This window comes from Periophthalmus magnuspinnatus, chromosome 22 (assembly GCF_009829125.3).
Source record: "Periophthalmus magnuspinnatus isolate fPerMag1 chromosome 22, fPerMag1.2.pri, whole genome shotgun sequence".
In the NCBI taxonomy this organism is placed as follows: Eukaryota; Metazoa; Chordata; class Actinopteri; order Gobiiformes; family Gobiidae; genus Periophthalmus; species Periophthalmus magnuspinnatus.
In genome coordinates, this window is record NC_047147.1 from 23,977,791 (window position 1) to 23,996,639 (window position 18,849).

General features: G+C 41.2%; 1 protein-coding gene across 1 annotated transcript in view; it reads left to right on the forward strand.

Moving 5' to 3' along the window:
• Positions 1-18,849, forward strand: part of sptbn5 (spectrin, beta, non-erythrocytic 5) — a 67,413-nt gene that overhangs the window by 10,839 nt on the left and 37,725 nt on the right. The window contains exons 6-28 of the mRNA XM_033987793.2: positions 1,254-1,340; positions 2,372-2,479; positions 3,560-3,644; positions 4,210-4,343; positions 4,842-5,062; positions 5,804-5,942; positions 6,264-6,398; positions 6,669-6,757; positions 7,719-7,872; positions 8,668-8,871; positions 9,331-9,537; positions 9,950-10,118; positions 11,017-11,153; positions 11,836-12,042; positions 12,507-12,656; positions 13,145-13,275; positions 13,556-13,837; positions 14,468-14,543; positions 15,116-15,327; positions 15,394-15,625; positions 16,142-16,281; positions 16,565-16,664; positions 18,413-18,583. Of these exons, the coding sequence (XP_033843684.2) occupies positions 1,254-1,340; positions 2,372-2,479; positions 3,560-3,644; positions 4,210-4,343; positions 4,842-5,062; positions 5,804-5,942; positions 6,264-6,398; positions 6,669-6,757; positions 7,719-7,872; positions 8,668-8,871; positions 9,331-9,537; positions 9,950-10,118; positions 11,017-11,153; positions 11,836-12,042; positions 12,507-12,656; positions 13,145-13,275; positions 13,556-13,837; positions 14,468-14,543; positions 15,116-15,327; positions 15,394-15,625; positions 16,142-16,281; positions 16,565-16,664; positions 18,413-18,583 (3,570 nt within the window). The remainder of the gene's footprint in view (positions 1-1,253; positions 1,341-2,371; positions 2,480-3,559; positions 3,645-4,209; positions 4,344-4,841; positions 5,063-5,803; positions 5,943-6,263; positions 6,399-6,668; positions 6,758-7,718; positions 7,873-8,667; positions 8,872-9,330; positions 9,538-9,949; positions 10,119-11,016; positions 11,154-11,835; positions 12,043-12,506; positions 12,657-13,144; positions 13,276-13,555; positions 13,838-14,467; positions 14,544-15,115; positions 15,328-15,393; positions 15,626-16,141; positions 16,282-16,564; positions 16,665-18,412; positions 18,584-18,849) is intronic.

Here is an 18,849-nt window from a genome sequence, read left to right on the forward strand (position 1 = left end):
ACTCCAGTTTCCTCTATCAACCCAAAACATGCACAATAGGTCAAATCCTGCAACTATGGTGGTCCTGACCAAAAATAGATCAAGATCTGGAGATACTGGAGAGACTCACTGATACTGACAGGTTGCCCTGCAGTGGCAAATACAAAAACAAGAAATGCTATTTGCTATTTAAATTAAAAAGGTGACATAATATGTTTAAATAATGCCAATATTTCATGTTTTGAATGTGGTTGAATACTGTGGCTGATCTACAGTTGCATTTGAGAAACTGTCAAGCTAATTAAATAATTCATTCAGTCATTCAATATTTCAATGAATAAGTACACAAAGGTCTCCCGTTATAGTCTACCTTTGGGATACTTTTACTTCAGTAAACTATTCTTTTGCTCCTGACCTGAACAAGGACAGATTCACCCCAGCCCCATTGTAAAGAGTGAGCTGCCCTCTGCTGGACACAGGGAAAACTGCAGCTGAGCAAAAAAATTAAAAATAAATAAATTGTAAAAAAAACAAATTCAATACGTGTAAATATTTAATTATGAACTCACACACAGTCTGGATTAGCGGGCTGGGTTTATTTCATGTTTGTATTAGTTTCATCAGAAGATTCACTCTTTTCTTCTGGATTTTATCCTGACAGTTTGCTAACCCTGAAATGAAACTCGTTCACATTAACATTAACACTAGCTTCATTGACTTTTAATTAACTGTTTGGGCATTTATTGTCTCTTTTTCTGCTAATGTGAGATTGTTAAATACCATAAAAGAGAACATTATATTTGGCATAATTTACTCTCACTTTACTTAATTTTAACGTTCATTTGACAAGAAATACGTGTCAAAAAAGGTTAAAGGTGCAGGTCTTCTGTTCTGTTTTAACTCTTCATGTTGCCACCTAAATATATTATTTACATTTTTCTTAAGTTTAAGTTTATATTTGTATTGTTATGTTAAATACAAATAAAAAATAAGGTTGTAACTTTGCTCACGCGCCTCAGCTGCTGTGTCCATAAAGGTCCATAAAGGCAGCTCTATGAGAAAAAACTCAAAACCTAAAAAAAAACAACCTCTGGAAAACTCTATGGTCTTATACTCTATGCTATTTGAATTTTACTTAAACAAATGTGGACATAAGGAGCATGTTATTAACAATTCATATTGTTGATAAATAGAAGAAGAATCAGGCACAAATACAAACCTGAATGAGGAGGAGTAATAATAATATTGACTGTTTTATATTTTTTGTGTCTCAGATCATCGGGATTCTGATGGAACTGGACCAGATGAAGCTTCAGTATGAACAGCTGGTGTCTGACCTGCTGCACTGGATCAACACAAAGGTATAAGCCAAAGACAGTTTGAAGAAGTGAACAGAGTCTGTGGAACTTACAAGCATCTGGTCTATGGCGACAAGTAGTACTTTTAGACTGTACAATGCGGCGAGATCATGAGTCTCACAATGAGTCTTGCCTTGTGTTTTCTAGTTTTGTAATTTTGGTTTATCATTTTACTTCCAGGTTGGGCATGGGTAGCAGATGTGACATACGTAGAGGTAATGGACCTCAAGAGTGACCGTCCACACAGCAAATTTCTCATTTGTTTTTCCCATAGATTTTCCGAAAAAGTTTGAAAACTCAGGGCTAATCAGCTCTGTGGTAACTAATGACAACAAGATCTATAATTTTATTCATGAGTTTCTGAAACTTTATAAACCTCTGAGTTATTAAATGTGCTTTTTGGACTTAAAACACCTGTGCTTTGGATATTAGTTAACACGAAGCTGGTTAGCCTCTGCAATGCCTTTGAACTCTGAATATTTGAATTTGAACAAAAAGTCTATGGGAAAAATGAATGGAAAATTGACTTGTGGAACCAGAGCAGTCACTGTTGAGCTCCATTACATAACTGTTACCTCGCAAACATAATACTGCTAAAATTAAACAAAGGTAGAAGAGTACACTCATTCAAAATATAATGCAAATATAAATACATGACAACAACTTTATTTAATGCAATGAAGGTTTAAAGTGTCAGAAAAATGTCTTCATTGTGACTAAACCGTGCATTTTGGCCAGTGTTCTGTGTTGATGGCACAGAGGGATTCTGTTTTTACAACTCTGTAAAACTGTAGTTTTACACTTAATTTTTTTTACTTTTCCTTCACAAACTGCCACTGAACTGCCTCTAAAATTATGACGATACTGTTACTATTACTGTTACTGTTACTATTACTGTTACTGTTACTATTATTGTTACTATTACTGTTACTATTACCATTAGTATTGCTGTTACTATTACTTGTATTGCTGCTACAAACCAGCCGCAGCTGTATGTACACTAGAGTAAAATGTCCTGTTTCTGTTGTGTTCAGATCAAGCAGCTGAACGACCGGCGCTTCCCAAACTCAGTGAGGGAGATGCAGACTCTGCTGACAGCCTTCAAAACCTACCGCACACAGGAGAAACCTCCCAAATACCAGGTCACACACAAGAGCTAACATGCTACTCAACATACACCCGGAAAAAGTCTGGACACACCCTTTCATTAGGTTTTTTCTTCTTTATTTTTACTACTGTAAATTTGGGACTATTGAGAGCACCTGTATATAGGCTAGCTAAATTTCAAAAGAAAATACATTTTGTACATGTATAAGCCGCACTTGAATATAAGCCACAGGTTTTCATGTACACAGAGGTTTTTTTTGAGTTTTAATTTAAGACACACTTTTTCAAACTGTGACTGAAAATCGGCACCAACACGCCATTGACACAGGATGAACATACCTGTATGTTTAGAAAATAAAACATTTCCTTTGAAAGCTTTTGTCGTATTTTTAGATTGAGTTCTTGTCGCTGCTGCCTCCAACGTTGCACCATTAATTCATTAATGACAAACTTACTTGCAGTGGCTCTATTTCCTTCTTTGATGGCCAGATCGATTGCCTTTAACTTAAAAGTGGCATCATCTGCATTTCTTCCTGTGTTTTTTGTGATGAGGATGTGTGCATGATGCACAAAACGACAGTTCAAAATCAAAACTAGTGTATTCTTCAGCACATGAGCTTTCCCCAAGTCTGTCTCACTTTTGCATTTACTGGTAGAGAGTGCCCCCCAGTGGCCATTAGCCTGTGAAAATCTATACATTAGCCACAACGTTGTATAGGCTGCAGGGTTCAAAGCGTGATACTCCAAAATTTATGGTACTTTTTACATTTTATATACATACAGAAAACATTGAATATATGAAGTAAGATATATGGAATTATGTAGTAAAGAAAAAAGTAACACTACGTAACATATAACCAAATATTAAGAAGAGTTATTTACCTTTTTTTTTCTTTGCTATGTCATTCCATATATCTTGCTTCATATATTATTTTATGTGTATATGAAGTAGAAAGTAGTGAAAATAAAGAAAAAATACATTTACTGAGAGAGCGTGTCCAAACTTTTGACTGGTTGTGTATGTTTTGTTATAATGATTCATTTGTTACTATAATGTCTGTTTTAATTGGCTTTTTTAAAAATTCTTTTGACAATATGATTATATTTCTGTGCAGGAGCGTGGGGCGATTGAGGCTCATCTGTTCAATTTAAAAACTAAACTAGTGGCAAACAACCAGCGACCCTACAACCCTCCAGAAGGTGAAGTCTGTGAGACACTATGTCAAGATACTGAGGAATAGACTCGATACTGGATACCAGTTCTGATTCTACCATGATAATAAAAAACACTTCTTCTTTTGACAATAATTTTCCTCATTAAATGTTCGTACTTTGTTTTCTATTCCCGTGTGTGTTATATGTGTGTACTCCCTCAGTGTGCAGTAGGTTCATAGTGGTCCATGTGTGTAAACTAGTCTATGTGTCTTATACTTGTGAAAGATACAGCTCAACATCATTATAATGATATTCAGAAAGGGTTCATTTCTGTCCTGTCAATGGGACTTTTTTTTAGTATCGATACCTGCGAAAACTGAGTATCTAGTTTCAATACTAGTTTTAGTATCAATTAGTGGCAGAGTTCTGATACTTTTGACACTGTCTAAATCTGTCGAGGGTCTGCTCCTGAGCAATTCATGTGACCAAAATGGATGTGATTTACTTAGCAATCATTTGTTTTTAGTTTTAGTCAGCTAAACATTAACCTAACATTAGATAGAAACTATGACAAACATGTTTTGGTTGACACCATGTCCTGTGTGTTCAGGGAGGACTCTGAGTGACATTGAGAGGAGCTGGACTCTGCTGGAAAAGGCTGAACACGAGAGAGAACGAGCTTTAATCAACGCTTTGCTCAGACTGGAGCAGCTCGAACAGCTCGCTCAGAAGTTTGAACGCAAGGTATCTTTCATTCTATGAACAATGCATATGCATAAAGAAATATTCTGTAAATGTTAACACGGGGAACCACGGAGTTTACCCATCAATCTACTCAAACCTACGCTCATATAGACATGAGCTTTGGGTAATAACTGAAAAGACAAGATGGCGGATACAAGTGGTCCAGAGATAGGGTGAGGAGATCAGTCACATGTGAGGAGCTCGGAGTAGAGCCGTTGCTCCTCCATTTAGGCCTGTGACTGTAATTACTATATCGATTTATCATTCGATATATGTATATATATGTGCAGGATGGCTCCTGGCATCAGCTGATAGTATACACAAGTGTATCATTTTGTTTCTGATACCTCCTATTCCTGCCAGGACCTTGTTAATCTGTGTATGGATCAGTAGGTTTTGGAGTTTGCTTTACACCTGTTGACGTCCTGCCCTGATCCTGATTTAGTCTTTCTCCTTTGTGGTTGAACTGATTTGAATCCTTGGTCTTTCTCTCTTCAGGCATCTCTGAGGGAGTGTTACCTGGAGGATACACTGCGTCTGATCAGTCGACAGGACATGAGGTCACTGGTCTCTCTGGAGGAGTCTCAAGCCGCGGGCCGGAGGCTGGAAGCTCTATGTGCGGATGTAGGGGCCAGAGAGCCCCGCTTCGCTGCTCTGAGAGAGATGTCGCTCAGCATAGAGAGGGGAGGGTACCACAGCAAAGAGCGCATCATCAGGAGGTGGGAGCAGTTTAAACACACTTATATCTGTGCAACAACAGTGTGATTCAACAGGAGACAGACAGAAAAGACAGTGTAGGGTCGTCAAAAGTCAAATCAAAAATCACATACTAATTAATACTGAAACTAGATACTCGTTTAAGCAGGTATCGATACTACTATTTTAAATTATTATTATGCATGCTTCTTTCTGTCCCAAGTGTCCGTACATAGACTGATAAATAGGTATTTCAATATTCTGCGCCTTCAACGTGGAATAATTTACATTGAAATTGAAATTACGAGAACTGACTTCAATAGTTCAGTTTAAATCTATGTTGAAAGGTTTGGAAATTAAGTCTATGATTTGTAATTGCTTTTAAGAATCCATTTTATGACGTGTTGAAATGTGTGTGTAATGTAATGTAACTGTGCTGCTGTCTTGGCCCAGGACTCCCTTGAAAAAGAGATTAGTAATCTCAATGGGACTTTCCTGGCTAAATAAAGGTTAAATAGAATAAAATAAATCAGTATTGAGTGTATTCTTTAATACTGAACTTGAGTTTGAAATGTTAAGATGACAGGTGATAACACTAGGACAGTTGAGTGTTTTCAGTATATAAATGTCCTTTATGGTTTAAAGGTTAATCGTAGAAGTTAGGTTTAGGACAGGACTATAGAAGAAAATAAAATAAAATCATGACCAAGGAAAACAGAACAGAGAAGTGAACTAAAGTAGAAACTAAAGTCTGTGTTTTTCAGGGAGCAGAACATCAGTCAGAGATGGAGGGACCTCCAGCAGCAGCTGCAGGAGCAGAGAGGCATGTTGGGAAATGTAGTGCAGACTCTGAGCATGCTCCGAGACATAGATCTGGTGTCACAAGAGCTCAAACTGCTACAGGTAAAGGTCCTGGTTCAAAGTCTCTGACAGGTTAAGATCATTTACTGAACCTTGTGTTTTAAATGTGCTCTTTAGACTTACAATAGCTGTGTTATGGATATTTGTTAACCTGGTTTGCCTCCACAAACTGTTTGAACTCTGAATATAGTACATTTGTTAAATGTGTGTGGAACTCCCTAAAATAGATTCTCAAATTGCATCACAAATCATTTATACTTACAACAGGTTTCCTTCCACCAACTTAAATCAAAATGAGAGAATCATCAGAACCTGATAAGCACTTTAAAGTCATGTTGTCTCAGTGTTTTGTCTTGTGCTCAGGCTCAGGCGGCAACCTCAGATCTGGGGAAGCAGCTGACAGAGGTGGAATCTCTGCTGCAGAAACAGGACCTTCTAGAGGCTCAAATATCTGCTCAGGGAGAAGCTCTGAGCTCCATCAGCACCGCAGCACTCAGGGTGAGACAAGAAATATACTGAATAACATTAAACAACAGCACATCACAACATAGCACAATAACAAAAACATGTCTGTGTGCAATCCCTCAGTACAAGCACATAACATAAAGTCATTATACATAAGGACCAGAGCAAAAAACACAGCACATCTCAATGTGTGACCGTGAAACTCAAACTCTGCTCAGACTGAGACTCACTCTGACAAGAACACAAAACCACAACACAGCTCAGTGTGTAGCTGTGAAACCTAAACTTCTGTCTTCTCCTCAGGGCAAAGGTCAGGACTCTCAGCAGGTGCAGGGCAGAGTGAGAGCTCTGGACGCTCAGTACAAGTCTCTGGTGGCCGTCAGCAGCAGCAGGTTTGGACTTCCTTATTATCTCTCATCATCGTGTATTCTGATGGAATAAACTCCCACTCTTTTGGGCGCACAGTAAGAGACGGTGTTACTGCTTTTACTATAAAATTCCTACTTTGTGAATTTAGCTCACTGACAATTGCAGTGAAACTTTTTTGATTTTGGGTTAATTAGAGGCAAGATGATAAAGATATGAATCTTGCGTGGGGCCAAAGGATATTAGGTCAGAATACAACTTCTTTCTGTTTCAAGATAAAACAGAAATGTGTCTTCTACATAACTTATTCCAGACAGTCACACATAATGAAGCTAACAGTAAACTCCAATGTTCAAAATAAAACAGTGCTGACAGAATGACAGCACTGTCATTCCAATTTATCACAAAAGCTCTCCTGTCATGCTGTTATTCATAGCACTATTACAGTGTAGAGGTGGTGGAGGGTCAGGTGTGTTTCACAGCTCCACCCCCCGATAGTTGGTCCCTATTTGGCTTCTGGTCCCCGGATAACAGCTCCTGTGTGTGTCCCGTGTTGGGTTGTCAAAAATATCGAAAATCAGATATTAACAGATACTAAAACTATGATAGAAACTAGATATTCATTAGTTCAACAAGTATCGATACTAAAAATGTCACATGCAAAGGACAGAATTCTTGAACATCTTTAGAATAATGTTAAGCTGTCTCTTTCACAAGTATAAGACACATAGACTAGTTACACACATGGACCACTATGAACCTACTGGACACTGAGAAATTACACAGATATAAGACACATGGGAATAGAAAAGAACATACTACCATTAAATGTGGAAAATCACATTCTATTGTTTAAAGAGTGTTTTATTTTCATCGTGGTATTGGGGTCAGCATTGAGCATTGAGTCTATTCTTTAGTATCGAAATTGAGTTTTTAATTTTTGTATCGAGACAACACTAATCTCATGTGTGTCCTGTGTGTGTCCAGGAGGAAGCAGCTGGAGGCACAGCTCTGTCTCTGTGAGTTCCTCAGAGACTGTGATGATCTGGAGCAGTGGCTGTTTGAGCGTCTGGTCCAAGTGCAGACTTCAGGCCTGGGCCGAGAGCTGAGCCAGATCGAGCAGGCTCTGCACAAGCACAAGGTCAGAAATGTGGAAAATCATTTATTTTATCAGATTTTGAATTTTAAATAGCGCAGAATTTTTCGGTCTAAAAAAACAGGTTTTAATTATTTTTATTCAAAATTTTAGTTGCTGAAATTTTAAGTATACATTTTCTGTGTGTTATTCCTTTTAAATATTCAGCACATATATTTTCAAGCCCTCAAATTCAAAGTGCAAAACTCTGAACCTGGATTAAATCAGCACTGAAAAAAATTTTTTGCAGTAAAGATCCAAGCTGCATGGCTTTAACAAACAATCCTAAGTGAGTAGATCTAACTTAATGACAACCATGAAAGTATAATCTATTATGGAAGGTGACCCTAAGATGGCGCTGTCTTGTTTTCAGTGGCCTGTGCTCATTGGCGCATGAGCCCAATCATTTTTTCCCCCGCATTACTTCCTTAATATGGGCCAGTGCCTCCCACCATGTGATGTCAGAATCAGAACGATAACTGTTACAGTGGAGTTAGCACGAGCGTGACTAGGCTAAATCTTACCACGCTAACTTTTAGGTGCTTTGAGGACTTAAATTTTTTAACTAAATCAGCCCTTCATGAAAGCTGTGGATGTCAGCCAAAACACGGACAGTTTGAATTTCTAAAAAACTGCATTGTGAAATGGAAGCTGAAGCTATTCTAAATGCTACTTTTAAATATAGTTAGGTGTCCTTTATGTCGTCCTTTATAATGTTAGTGCAAATTTCTTTCCTTTTTATCATGATAAAACTCTCCGCTGTCATGTATCAATATGCTTGGTTTTGATTGGTTCTTGCAGGCGTTGGAGGCGGAGCTTCAGGCCCATGAGGTAGTCTTTCAGGGGGTTCTGTCTCGGGGTCGGGACTTGGTCTCTAAACAGAATCAGGACCAAAAGAAGACAGTCCAAAAGTGGATCAGAAGTCTCCAGAAACAATGGAACCACCTCCACAATGAGAGCAAGGCCAAGAGGGAGAGACTGCAGGCTGCAAATACTATCAAACAGGTAACCACAGAACAGCCAATCAGAGAGAGGAGTCAGACAGAACAGCCAATCAGAGAGAGGAGCCAGACAGAACAGCCAATCAGAGGGAAGAGCAGGTCATGAGAGCCAATCAGAAAGAGACGCTACACGCCATCAAAGAGTTAACTACCACAGAACAGGAAATCAGAGAGAGGCAAGAGACAGAGCAGCCAGTCAGAGGCAGGTGTCAGACACATGAGTATGAGTGTACTCCTCATGAGTATGAGTGTGAGTGTATTCCACATGAGTGTGTGTGTACTCCTCATGAGTATGAGTGTGCGTGTATTCCACATGAGTGTGTGTACTCCTCATGAGTATGAGTGTGCGTGTATTCCACATGAGTGTGTGTGTACTCCTCATGAGTATGAGTGTGCGTGTACTCCTCATGCTAGTTCTCAGTCATTTTCCTTGTCCCTCTTCTGTCTGTCCTCTCTTCTGCAGTACTTCTCCGAGGCTGAGGAGGTGTCCTCTTGGCTCATTGACCGGAAGCCTCTTCTCACCTCAGACGATCATGGGAAAGATGAGCAGAGCACCGCTGCTCTGCTACAGCGCCACCTCAAGTTAGAGAAAGAGATTGTGGCTTATGGTCCTGAAATCTCAAGACTGAGCGAACAAGCCAAAACAGCAGCCCAGCTCAGCGCTCTGACTGTGAGGAACACTTCATACACAAACTCCACACTAGAGATGTCACAACCTAAAATGTTTATGTTATGATTATTGTGAGAAAAAAAACTCCACAGTTTAACAATTATTCATGATAATAGAAGCCTTAATTTTCTTTCATTTCCATTATCTAACACGTGACTGTCTGGTTTATGAAATTAAACTTTCTGAATGGTAAAATTGAAAGAGACATAAATAGATGCGAAAAATACACTTTACATGAACTGTACTTTTTTGGCAGTATAGACTGCATGGAAATGAAAATTCTCACAATTATAATTATTTATCTCTTTTGATGTTGTGACCTGTATAATCACTATTATCCATTAATCTAATAAATATCCCTCCTGTACAGAAACATGTTCTAAATAAAACTCTACTATAACTCTCCATCCAGTCAGAGCCACAGCAGAGCAGACCTCTGCAGCTCAGCGACTCCTCTGCAGACGAGGGGGAGGGGCCACAGGCTATGACATCATCACCTAGAGCAGGGAGTGGGAGGAGCCCTGTTACCCCCACCCCTCACACCGAGAGCAAGGCTAAAGTGCGTTTCAGGTACAGCAGAGGTAAGGGAGAAAATAAGGAATTTTCTGTGGATCGTATCATTATATAACTATATTTAGATTAATGATACATATAGCCATAGTAAAAGAAGAATAAACTGAAAAAGCGGCTTGGATGAGCAGCCCTGTCTTCACTCCAACAGCATTTTGTCCAGAGACAGATTTTATAGACAGATATATTTTTCTTTTGCTATGAATCAGATCTGAGGGATTACACAGACATACAGACATGGATAGATGTCCATAGAGATGTTCGAACTTTATTTAAGGTCCTTTAAGCCATGTTATAATGTCACCTGAAGTTGTGTTTTGTTTCATTCACACATGTTTAAGTAACCCTTTATTATTATTATTCTGTCTACATCTTCAAAATGGTCTGTTCCACCTTGTGATGTCATGAAGGGGTAGTGTAGGGGCCATATGCCACACAAATCACTAGGATGATGTGTTTCCATATAAGTGAGCCCAAAACTCCATTAAAAGCTCAAATATTCTTTTATCTCAGCACGATCCTTGAACACGGTCAAAAGACTGTTCCATGCAACATTTTGGCTACTAGCTACTAGCTTTTCAAGTTATCAGCTCCTTTTACCTTTAGTTCAGTAGAGGTTGGCAATTCCAGGGCTGAAATTATCCAAATGATTCTAGCGAATGTGTATGGAGTTTAAAAACACAGTGGAGCACTTTCTGTATTACCACATGACGTCATAAGGAGTGTTTTCTGTTTGAGAGAAGAACTCAGCCTAAATATGCAGGGCTTATCTGTTAAATATGTGTGAATGAAACAAAACACAACTCCAAGTCTGTTTGTGATGAGGAAACAGCCTTAAAAGAGAGATCAGAAAATAGCCTATTATTGGCCCTTTAAAAGTTTAACAGATGGATTCTGTCCCTGTCTCAGGCCAGTTTCCCTGGGACCGTAATGAGGTGGTGACCATCATCAGAGAGGAGCCCGATGGAGACAGAGTCACAGCCCGAGACACCAGAGGAAACCAGCAGCTGATCCCCAAGACCTATCTCTCCCTGCTCCCAAACAATGTACGATTAGACCTACCCATAAACTGTTTATATACAGTTGAAACCAGAAGTTTCAGATTAGACTGAACTTTTCTTTTTTTAGGTCAATTAGGATTACCAAATTTATTTCCATTTGCTAAATGCCAGAATAATGAGAGAAGGATTTTTCATGACTTTCTCTAAAGTCAGATGTTTACATACATTTCAATAGTATTTGGTACCATTGCCTTTAAACTATGACTTGGGCCAAATGTTTTGGATTTCCTTCCACAAGCTTATCACAATAGTTGGCAGGAATTTTGGTCCATTCCTCCTGACAGTACTGGTGTAACTGAGCCAAGTTTGTAGGCAGCCTTGCTCGCACAACACCCTCTCTCCTAATTATTTTTTTGGTTGCTATGATACCTGTGCTTGGATTTCCAAATATGGATCTTGGCTCCAAATTAGCTGCTATAACTGCTATCCTCAATGAGCTTCATTTAGAGCAGAACACTATGGGTGACATTACACTGCCTTAGTCCACTTCTTCATACAGTTTATGGTCCTACCTCACCCTTCTCCCACACATTGTACGATTAGACATGTCTACCAATGAAATGTTTGCATTAATTTAAATAATACAATAATAAAATTGTGAAACACAATATTCTGCAGTTTTCTTCTCACATTGTGCTGTGTTAAAGGAGCTGTTCTGTTTCCTCAGGCTCGTCCTCTGGAACACTCCACCTCCTCCCCTAATGCTCCTGAGGGCCCCAAGACCAGCCGGCCTCGACGCAGCCGCTCCATGAGACGAGGCACCGCTGAGATCCAGATGTCATGGACCCCAGATCCGCACTACGAGAGGGGGGCTGTGGAGAGGAGCCAAAGTGGGCTGGAGGAGGAGTATCAGAGTCTGCACAGGCTGGCCCAGGTACAACATTTTCTGATCTTTGTTATAATGTTGTTTCCTCGCAAACATACCTGGAGTTTTGTTTTGTTCCATTCATGTTTAACACACAAACCGTGACTATTTAGGCTGCACTCTTCTCATAGAAGACACTCTGTTCAACCTTGTGATGTCATGTGATAATACAGGAAGTGATCCACTGTGTTTTTAAACTCCATACACCTTCACCAGAATCATTTGGATAATTTCAGTCCTGGAATTGCCAATCTACACTGAACTAAAGATGTATCTTGTCTTATAATATAATATAATATAAACAGGACCTTACTAGCACTAAATAGAAACTGAGCTGAATCAGAACTAAAACAAGACATAACCAGGACTGGACCAGGACTAAGACTTGGCTAGTACTGAAGCCGGACTAACTCAAGTCTGAACCAAAACTAAACCAGGTCTGTACCAGGCCTAAACATTTTTTCTGGCCTCAGTCTAAGACCCGCTCTCTGGAGGAGTGGCTGCGTCTCCATCGGTTCTACAGCAGCTGTGAGGAGTTTGAGTCCTGGATGAATGACAAGGAGAACATCCTCAACACGTTCAGCGCTACAGAAAATCCAGGGGTCATCCAGGCCAAATATGAGGTACAATCCAAGACTAAACCTGGACTAAACCTGCACTAAATCTGGACTAAACCTGGACTAAACATGGACTAAATCTGGACTAAATCTGGACTAAATCTGGACTAAATCTGAACACAAACCTTGACTAAACCTGGACTAAACCTAGACTAAACGTGGATTATATCTGGACTCAACCTGGACTCAACCTGGACTCAACCTGGACTCAACCTGGACTCAACCTGGACTCAACCTGGACTGAACGTGGACTGAACGTGGACTGAACGTGGACTGAACGTGGACTGAACGTGGACTGAACGTGGACTAAACCTGGACTAAACCTGGACTAAACCTGGACTAAACCTGGACTAAACCTGGACTAAACCTGGACTAAACCTGGACTAAACCTGGACTAAACCTGGACTGAACCTGGATTAAATCAGCACTGAACCTGGATTAAACCTGGACTAGATTTTATGGTCTACAGATGATTCTGTTCTCCTTTGTTTCAGAATTTCCTGACGGAGCTGGCGAGTGGGTCTGGCCAACTGGATGACATCATGAAGATGGGGGAGGAGCTTGTGAAAAGTGGCCACAGTAAACAGAGAGAGGTCCAGAGTAAACAAAAGCGGGTTAGCAGCAGGTAGCTGTCATGAACTGTAAAGCAGTGGTCCTGTAGCGACTTCATGTTGAGATTTTTAACAATGTCTAAATTTCGGTCAGACACAAACAGTAAAAGCATTGACCTGTGGAGCCTCCCTGACCTTGGATCTCTGTCCCTGTCTCTGTTTCTGTCCCGATCTGTCCCTGTCTCTATTTCTTTCCCTTTCTCTGTCCCTATATCTGTCTCTGTCCCTGTTTCTGTCCTTGTCATTGTCTCTGTCCTTGTCCCTGTCTCTGTTTCTGTCCCTGTCCATGTCCAGGTGGGAGCGTCTGCAGCGACTCAAAGAAGACAAGGGCAGAGAATTGCTGAGTTCAGCCGATGTTCAGTCTTTTCTTCAGAGCTGTGATGAGGCCCGGGCTCAGCTACAGGACCAGCTCCACAGACTGGGAGCAGCGCACGTGAACACAGAGGCTGCTCAAGTGGATGGCACGCACTTGGGCTCGTTCACACTCAAAAACGAGGAGGAGGCTCAGATACAGGCTCTAAAAGACATTCACATCCTGGAGGCAAAGATCGCATACCTCAAGAGCATCGCCAAAATGTATATCACACACATTCAAACACACATACAGGCTGTGTCCCAATGTCCATACTATTCACCGGCACGAAATAGAGCTCACACATTTGTAGTGGCATCTGACTGTCCAGTGAGTGAAAAAATAGTGCACTCATAAATTCCCACAATGCACCTTGAAAAGTAGTGTCCAGCGCTGGCCACCAGATGAGTCAATATAGACCAGAGTGCATTGCAAGAGTCGCAAACAACAGCAGACAAAAACAGGTCTTTTACTGGACACAACATGACTGAATGAAAGCAGATAAAAGCGCTGGTTTATCACACTGTTGATTCTGATTATGAATGAAAAATCTCAGGGGAAAACAAATACTCCAGTCTGTTTATGTGAGATATGTATGATTATTATTAGTCCATGAGTAGTTGTGCCAGTCCAACCTGATCATTATTTATGACGGAAATCCGGTTTTATTGGAGTTTTTTCACCCCGACACCAGAGTCATGTGACCCTATTGTAGTGAGCTGCGTGTCTGAAATGCTCTGTGAATGAGGCACTATAGAGCCCCTTAAAGAGTGCAGGGCTATGGAGTGAATAAGGGGAGGGGAGGGGGCAGTGTACTGAGGTTCTAAAGTGTGAGGTCATTTCATGTGTTTCAGGAAGCAGGACTGCAGCCCAGAGGAGAGCGCCGCCATCATGAAGGAGGTGAAGGCTCTGGAGGAGCTGCTCCGTCAGGTGAGTGCGCTGATGACAGATTAGAGATGTATAAATGTGTGAATAGAGACGTGCTGATATTGATACTTTGCAGTGACATCACAATGGGGGTGTTCTACATGTATGACTATGGAGCAGTTCAGCAGTTACCATGGAGACACAATGCACATAATGGGAAACACAGCCAAAAGCTTTAAGATGAAACTTAAAACTCAAGAAAAATACAAAATGGATTTAAACAGCATATTTTGAGGAGCCTGTGGTTAATACGGGCATTCATGGTCCTGTTTAAGAGTTTGATTTTCTAGAAAAAGGTGAGAGTGACTAACTGAAAAACTGTTGGCTAATGCTAGCTATCTTGTCACTGTAACGTTATTTGAGAGAGACTTGGTTAACAGCACAAATCAGCTCACATGTTCTAACAATCCAACAGTCAGCTCTTTCTGGTCAGATTGTTTTGAATCAAAGCTCAGATCAAAGTCTTAACAAGCCTCAGACAGAGCAGTGCCTACAGTTAGTATCACACCACTAGGGAATGTTGACGACATCAGCTGCAAAGTATCAATATAGATTTGTGGATGATGTCTATACAGGTGAAGAAGCAGGCGGCCAACAGACAGACTCACCTGGATGAAGCGCGACGTCTGCACAGCTTCCTGCTTCAGTCCAAACAACTGCAGCTGTGGGTGGAGTCAACCAGAGACCGCCTCCTATTGGACGACACCGGGAGTGACATCACATCAGCATTAGCTCTAATTGGACAGCACCAGGAGCTCAGGGAGGAGCTTGACCAACAACATGACAGGTAACTTTACATTTACTTAGTGCAGTGTTTTGATGAATTGTATTTGAGAATGTCTCGTGTTTCTAGGCTGCAGGAGATGGAGGCTGAAGCAAAATCTCTTCCTAAATCTGGAAATGTAGACATTCATGGAACTCTTGATTTGCTCAAAGCTGATTGGTTAAAACTGGACAAGCTGTGGACAAATAGGAAACAGCGTCTGGAGGAAGGGGTGGAGCTACAGCGCTTGAACCAGGAAGCAGACCGTATTGAGGCAACGCTGTCTGGACATGAAGCCCGACTCGGGGTCAAAGATTTGGGGGTAAGAACAGTGAATAAACCGAATCAAGAAAAACGGTTTAACGGTTCTGTGTAAAACTGACTCTAGTGAGCTTTAAGCCCTGTTATAATGTTCCTCAAATACATATCTAGAGTTGTGTCTTGTTTCATTCACACATGTTTGAGTAGTTCTTTATAAAAGCTCTGTTCCACCTTGTGATGTCATGAAGCAGTAGTTTTCAAGTTAACAGCTCCTTTTACCTTTTGTTTAGGAGAGATTTGAAATTCCAGGGCTGAAATGTTCCAAATATTCTAGTGAAGGTGTATGGAGTTTAAAAACATCTGTATTACCACATGACATCACAAGGTGGAACAGAGGGTTTTCAGTCTGAGAGAAGAACTCAGTCTAAATATGCAGGGTCTGTGTGTTAAACATGTGTGAATGAAACAAAACACAACTCCAGGTCTGTTTGTGATGAGGAAACAACATTACACTGCAGTAACACGGGCCCTTTATATAAAGTAGAGGCAAAAATGACATGTAATTATACTTCTCCAGGACTCTGTGGACAGTGTGCACAGTCTGCTGAGGAGACAGGAAGAGTTGGAGGGACTGATCCGAGCCCTGGACCAGAGAGTGGAGCTCTTTGGTGAACGCTGCCACCACCTTGTGGAACAGCAGCACTACGCCTCTAAGCAGTGAGATTTTAAAGAAGACCTATTTTCCAAAATTGACTTTTCAAAGCTTTTAACCATGTTATCATTGTTTCCTTCTCATTGACACTCTGAAGTTGTATTTAGAGTGGTTTGTGCATGTTTGAGTAATCTTGTTATTCTCCTGTATTCAAGAGGTCATTGCTCTGATCTACCCCCATTTTCACCTCCACCAAGTTGTTTTAGTGAAGATTGTGATTTAAAATGTCCTACTTAAAACTGCACTGACACTGATCAGCACACATCTAACTGTTGTTTCTATGTCCAGCATCAGAGGGCGGAGCCGGAGCATCCAGAAAGCCCACAGGAAGCTGAACGAGAGCAGCCATGAGAGGAGGGCCATGCTGCTGGAGGCGCACAAGTACCAGGTAAGCACTGGCTATGCTTACATGCACACTTAAAATCAGATTATTACCAGATATTATCATAGAGTGTATATGTATATGAGTATATGTATGTGTTAAAAAAATGTAAAATGTATATTTATGTATGTATATATGTATGGCAATAAACAGCCCAGCCAGTAATCTGGTACCCAGCAGGAATCATAAGCCGAAGGAGGAGATACAGACCACAGATGTTAAGACCCGAAAGCTCCTGACCATGCATGGAGGGTTCCATCCCAAATCCAGCACCCTGAGACTGTACGTGAGCCGCAAGGAAGGAGACCGAGGACTAGTGAGCGTGAGAGCCACAGTCCAGGATGAAACATCCAAGATCCATAAGTACATCAAGGACAAGGCCCCAACACATGATGTGCTGAGAGAATGTCTCAGACAGTGGAGCGCAGAGGAAGAGGTGCTGGAGGAACCATCATGGAAGGACAAGCCCCTGCACATAACTGTGGCTGATATCAAGAAATCCTACCAATGGCTTGAGAGAGCTGGTCTGAAGAACAGCACAGAGGCTCATCCTGGCTGCACAGGAGCAGACTTTGAGCACCAGAGCGTTAGAGGCCCAGTTATACCACACCAGACAAGACCCAAGGTGCAGGCTGTGCAAAGAGGCCCCTGAGACAATCCAGCACATAACTACAGGGTGTAAGATGCTGCAGAGAAAGCATACATGGAGTGACATAACCAAGTGGCGGGCATAGTGCACAGAAACATCTGTACAGAATACGGACTGAAAGCCCCAAGATCAAGGTGGAAAAACCTCCAAAGGTAGTGGAGAATGATCGAGCCAGGATCCTGTGGGACTTCCAGATACAGACTGACAGAATGGTGATGGCAAACCAACCGGACATTGTGGTGGTGGATAAACAACAGAGCAAAGCCGTTGTGGTGGACATCGCAGAACTGAGTGATGGAACATCAGGAAAAACAAACATGAGAAACTAGAGAAATGCCAGGGGCTCAAAGAAGAGCTGGAGAAGGTCTGGAAGGTGAAGGTATCCGTGGTTCCCATGGTCAATGGAGCACTCGGGGCAGTGACCCCCAAACTGGAGGGGTGGCTACAGCAGATCCCAGAAAAAACATCAGACATCTCAGTCCAGAAAAGTGCAGTACAAGGAACAGCAAACAGCATACTGCGCAGAACCCTCAAGCTCCCAGGCCTCTGGTAGAAGTGGAAAAGTGAGTGTGGAAAAGAAGGGATGAGAGACCACCCGCGGAGGGTGAGGAGGAGATTTATATATAGATTATATATATATATATATATATATATATATATATATAAAACAACAGAACAAAGCCACTGTGGTGGACATTGCAGAACCAAGTGATGGGAACATCAGGAAAAAGGAACATGAGAAACTAGAGAAATGCCAGGGGCTCAAAGAAGAGCTCAAGGAGGCCAGTAACACCAGGAACCCCAGACATCTCAGTCCAGAGAAGTGCAGTACTACGAACAGCAAAGATACAGCACAAAACACTCAGCTCCCAAGCCTCGGGTAGAGGACCCCGACCTTAGAAAAAGAATGAGACCCGCAAACAGATCAGTGCCTCCAGTTAGCATCACATCCCCAGGGAATGTTAATGACGTCAGCTGGAAACTATCAATTGTGCTATAATCTGGCTAATTTATTGCGTACTGAACATTCATTATTGTGCTTTGTCCCAAAAATAGATGAACTGGTGCTGTTTCAAACTCCTGAGTCTTTGGTTTGTGTCTTTAGGAGTTCTTGAGAGATGCTGAGGAGCTTCTGCTGTGGATGGACGAGAAGTCTAAAGTGGCTGAAGACGAGTCGTACCGAGACCCGACCAACATCCTGCGAAAACTCAAGAGGCACGAGGCTCTGGAGAAAGAGATGGAAGCCAACAAAGACCGCCTGGACACACTGCTGCAGGTAATGCAAAGGTCAAAGCTAATTCAACAGATTCATATATTTTTATGACTTGGTTTGTTGGGATAGTACCTGTGCTAAATATTTGTCATAGTTTTACAACAGTTAAGAGGCAATTTGTGAAAAAAAGCAGGAAAAAAATATACCAATACCAATATGAGCATTCATGGCCATGGTTTAGGAGTTTGATTTTCAACAAAAAGGTGAGAGTGATTAACTGAAAAACTGTTGGCCTAGTATGGCTCTTTTCTTCAGATAAATGTATGAGG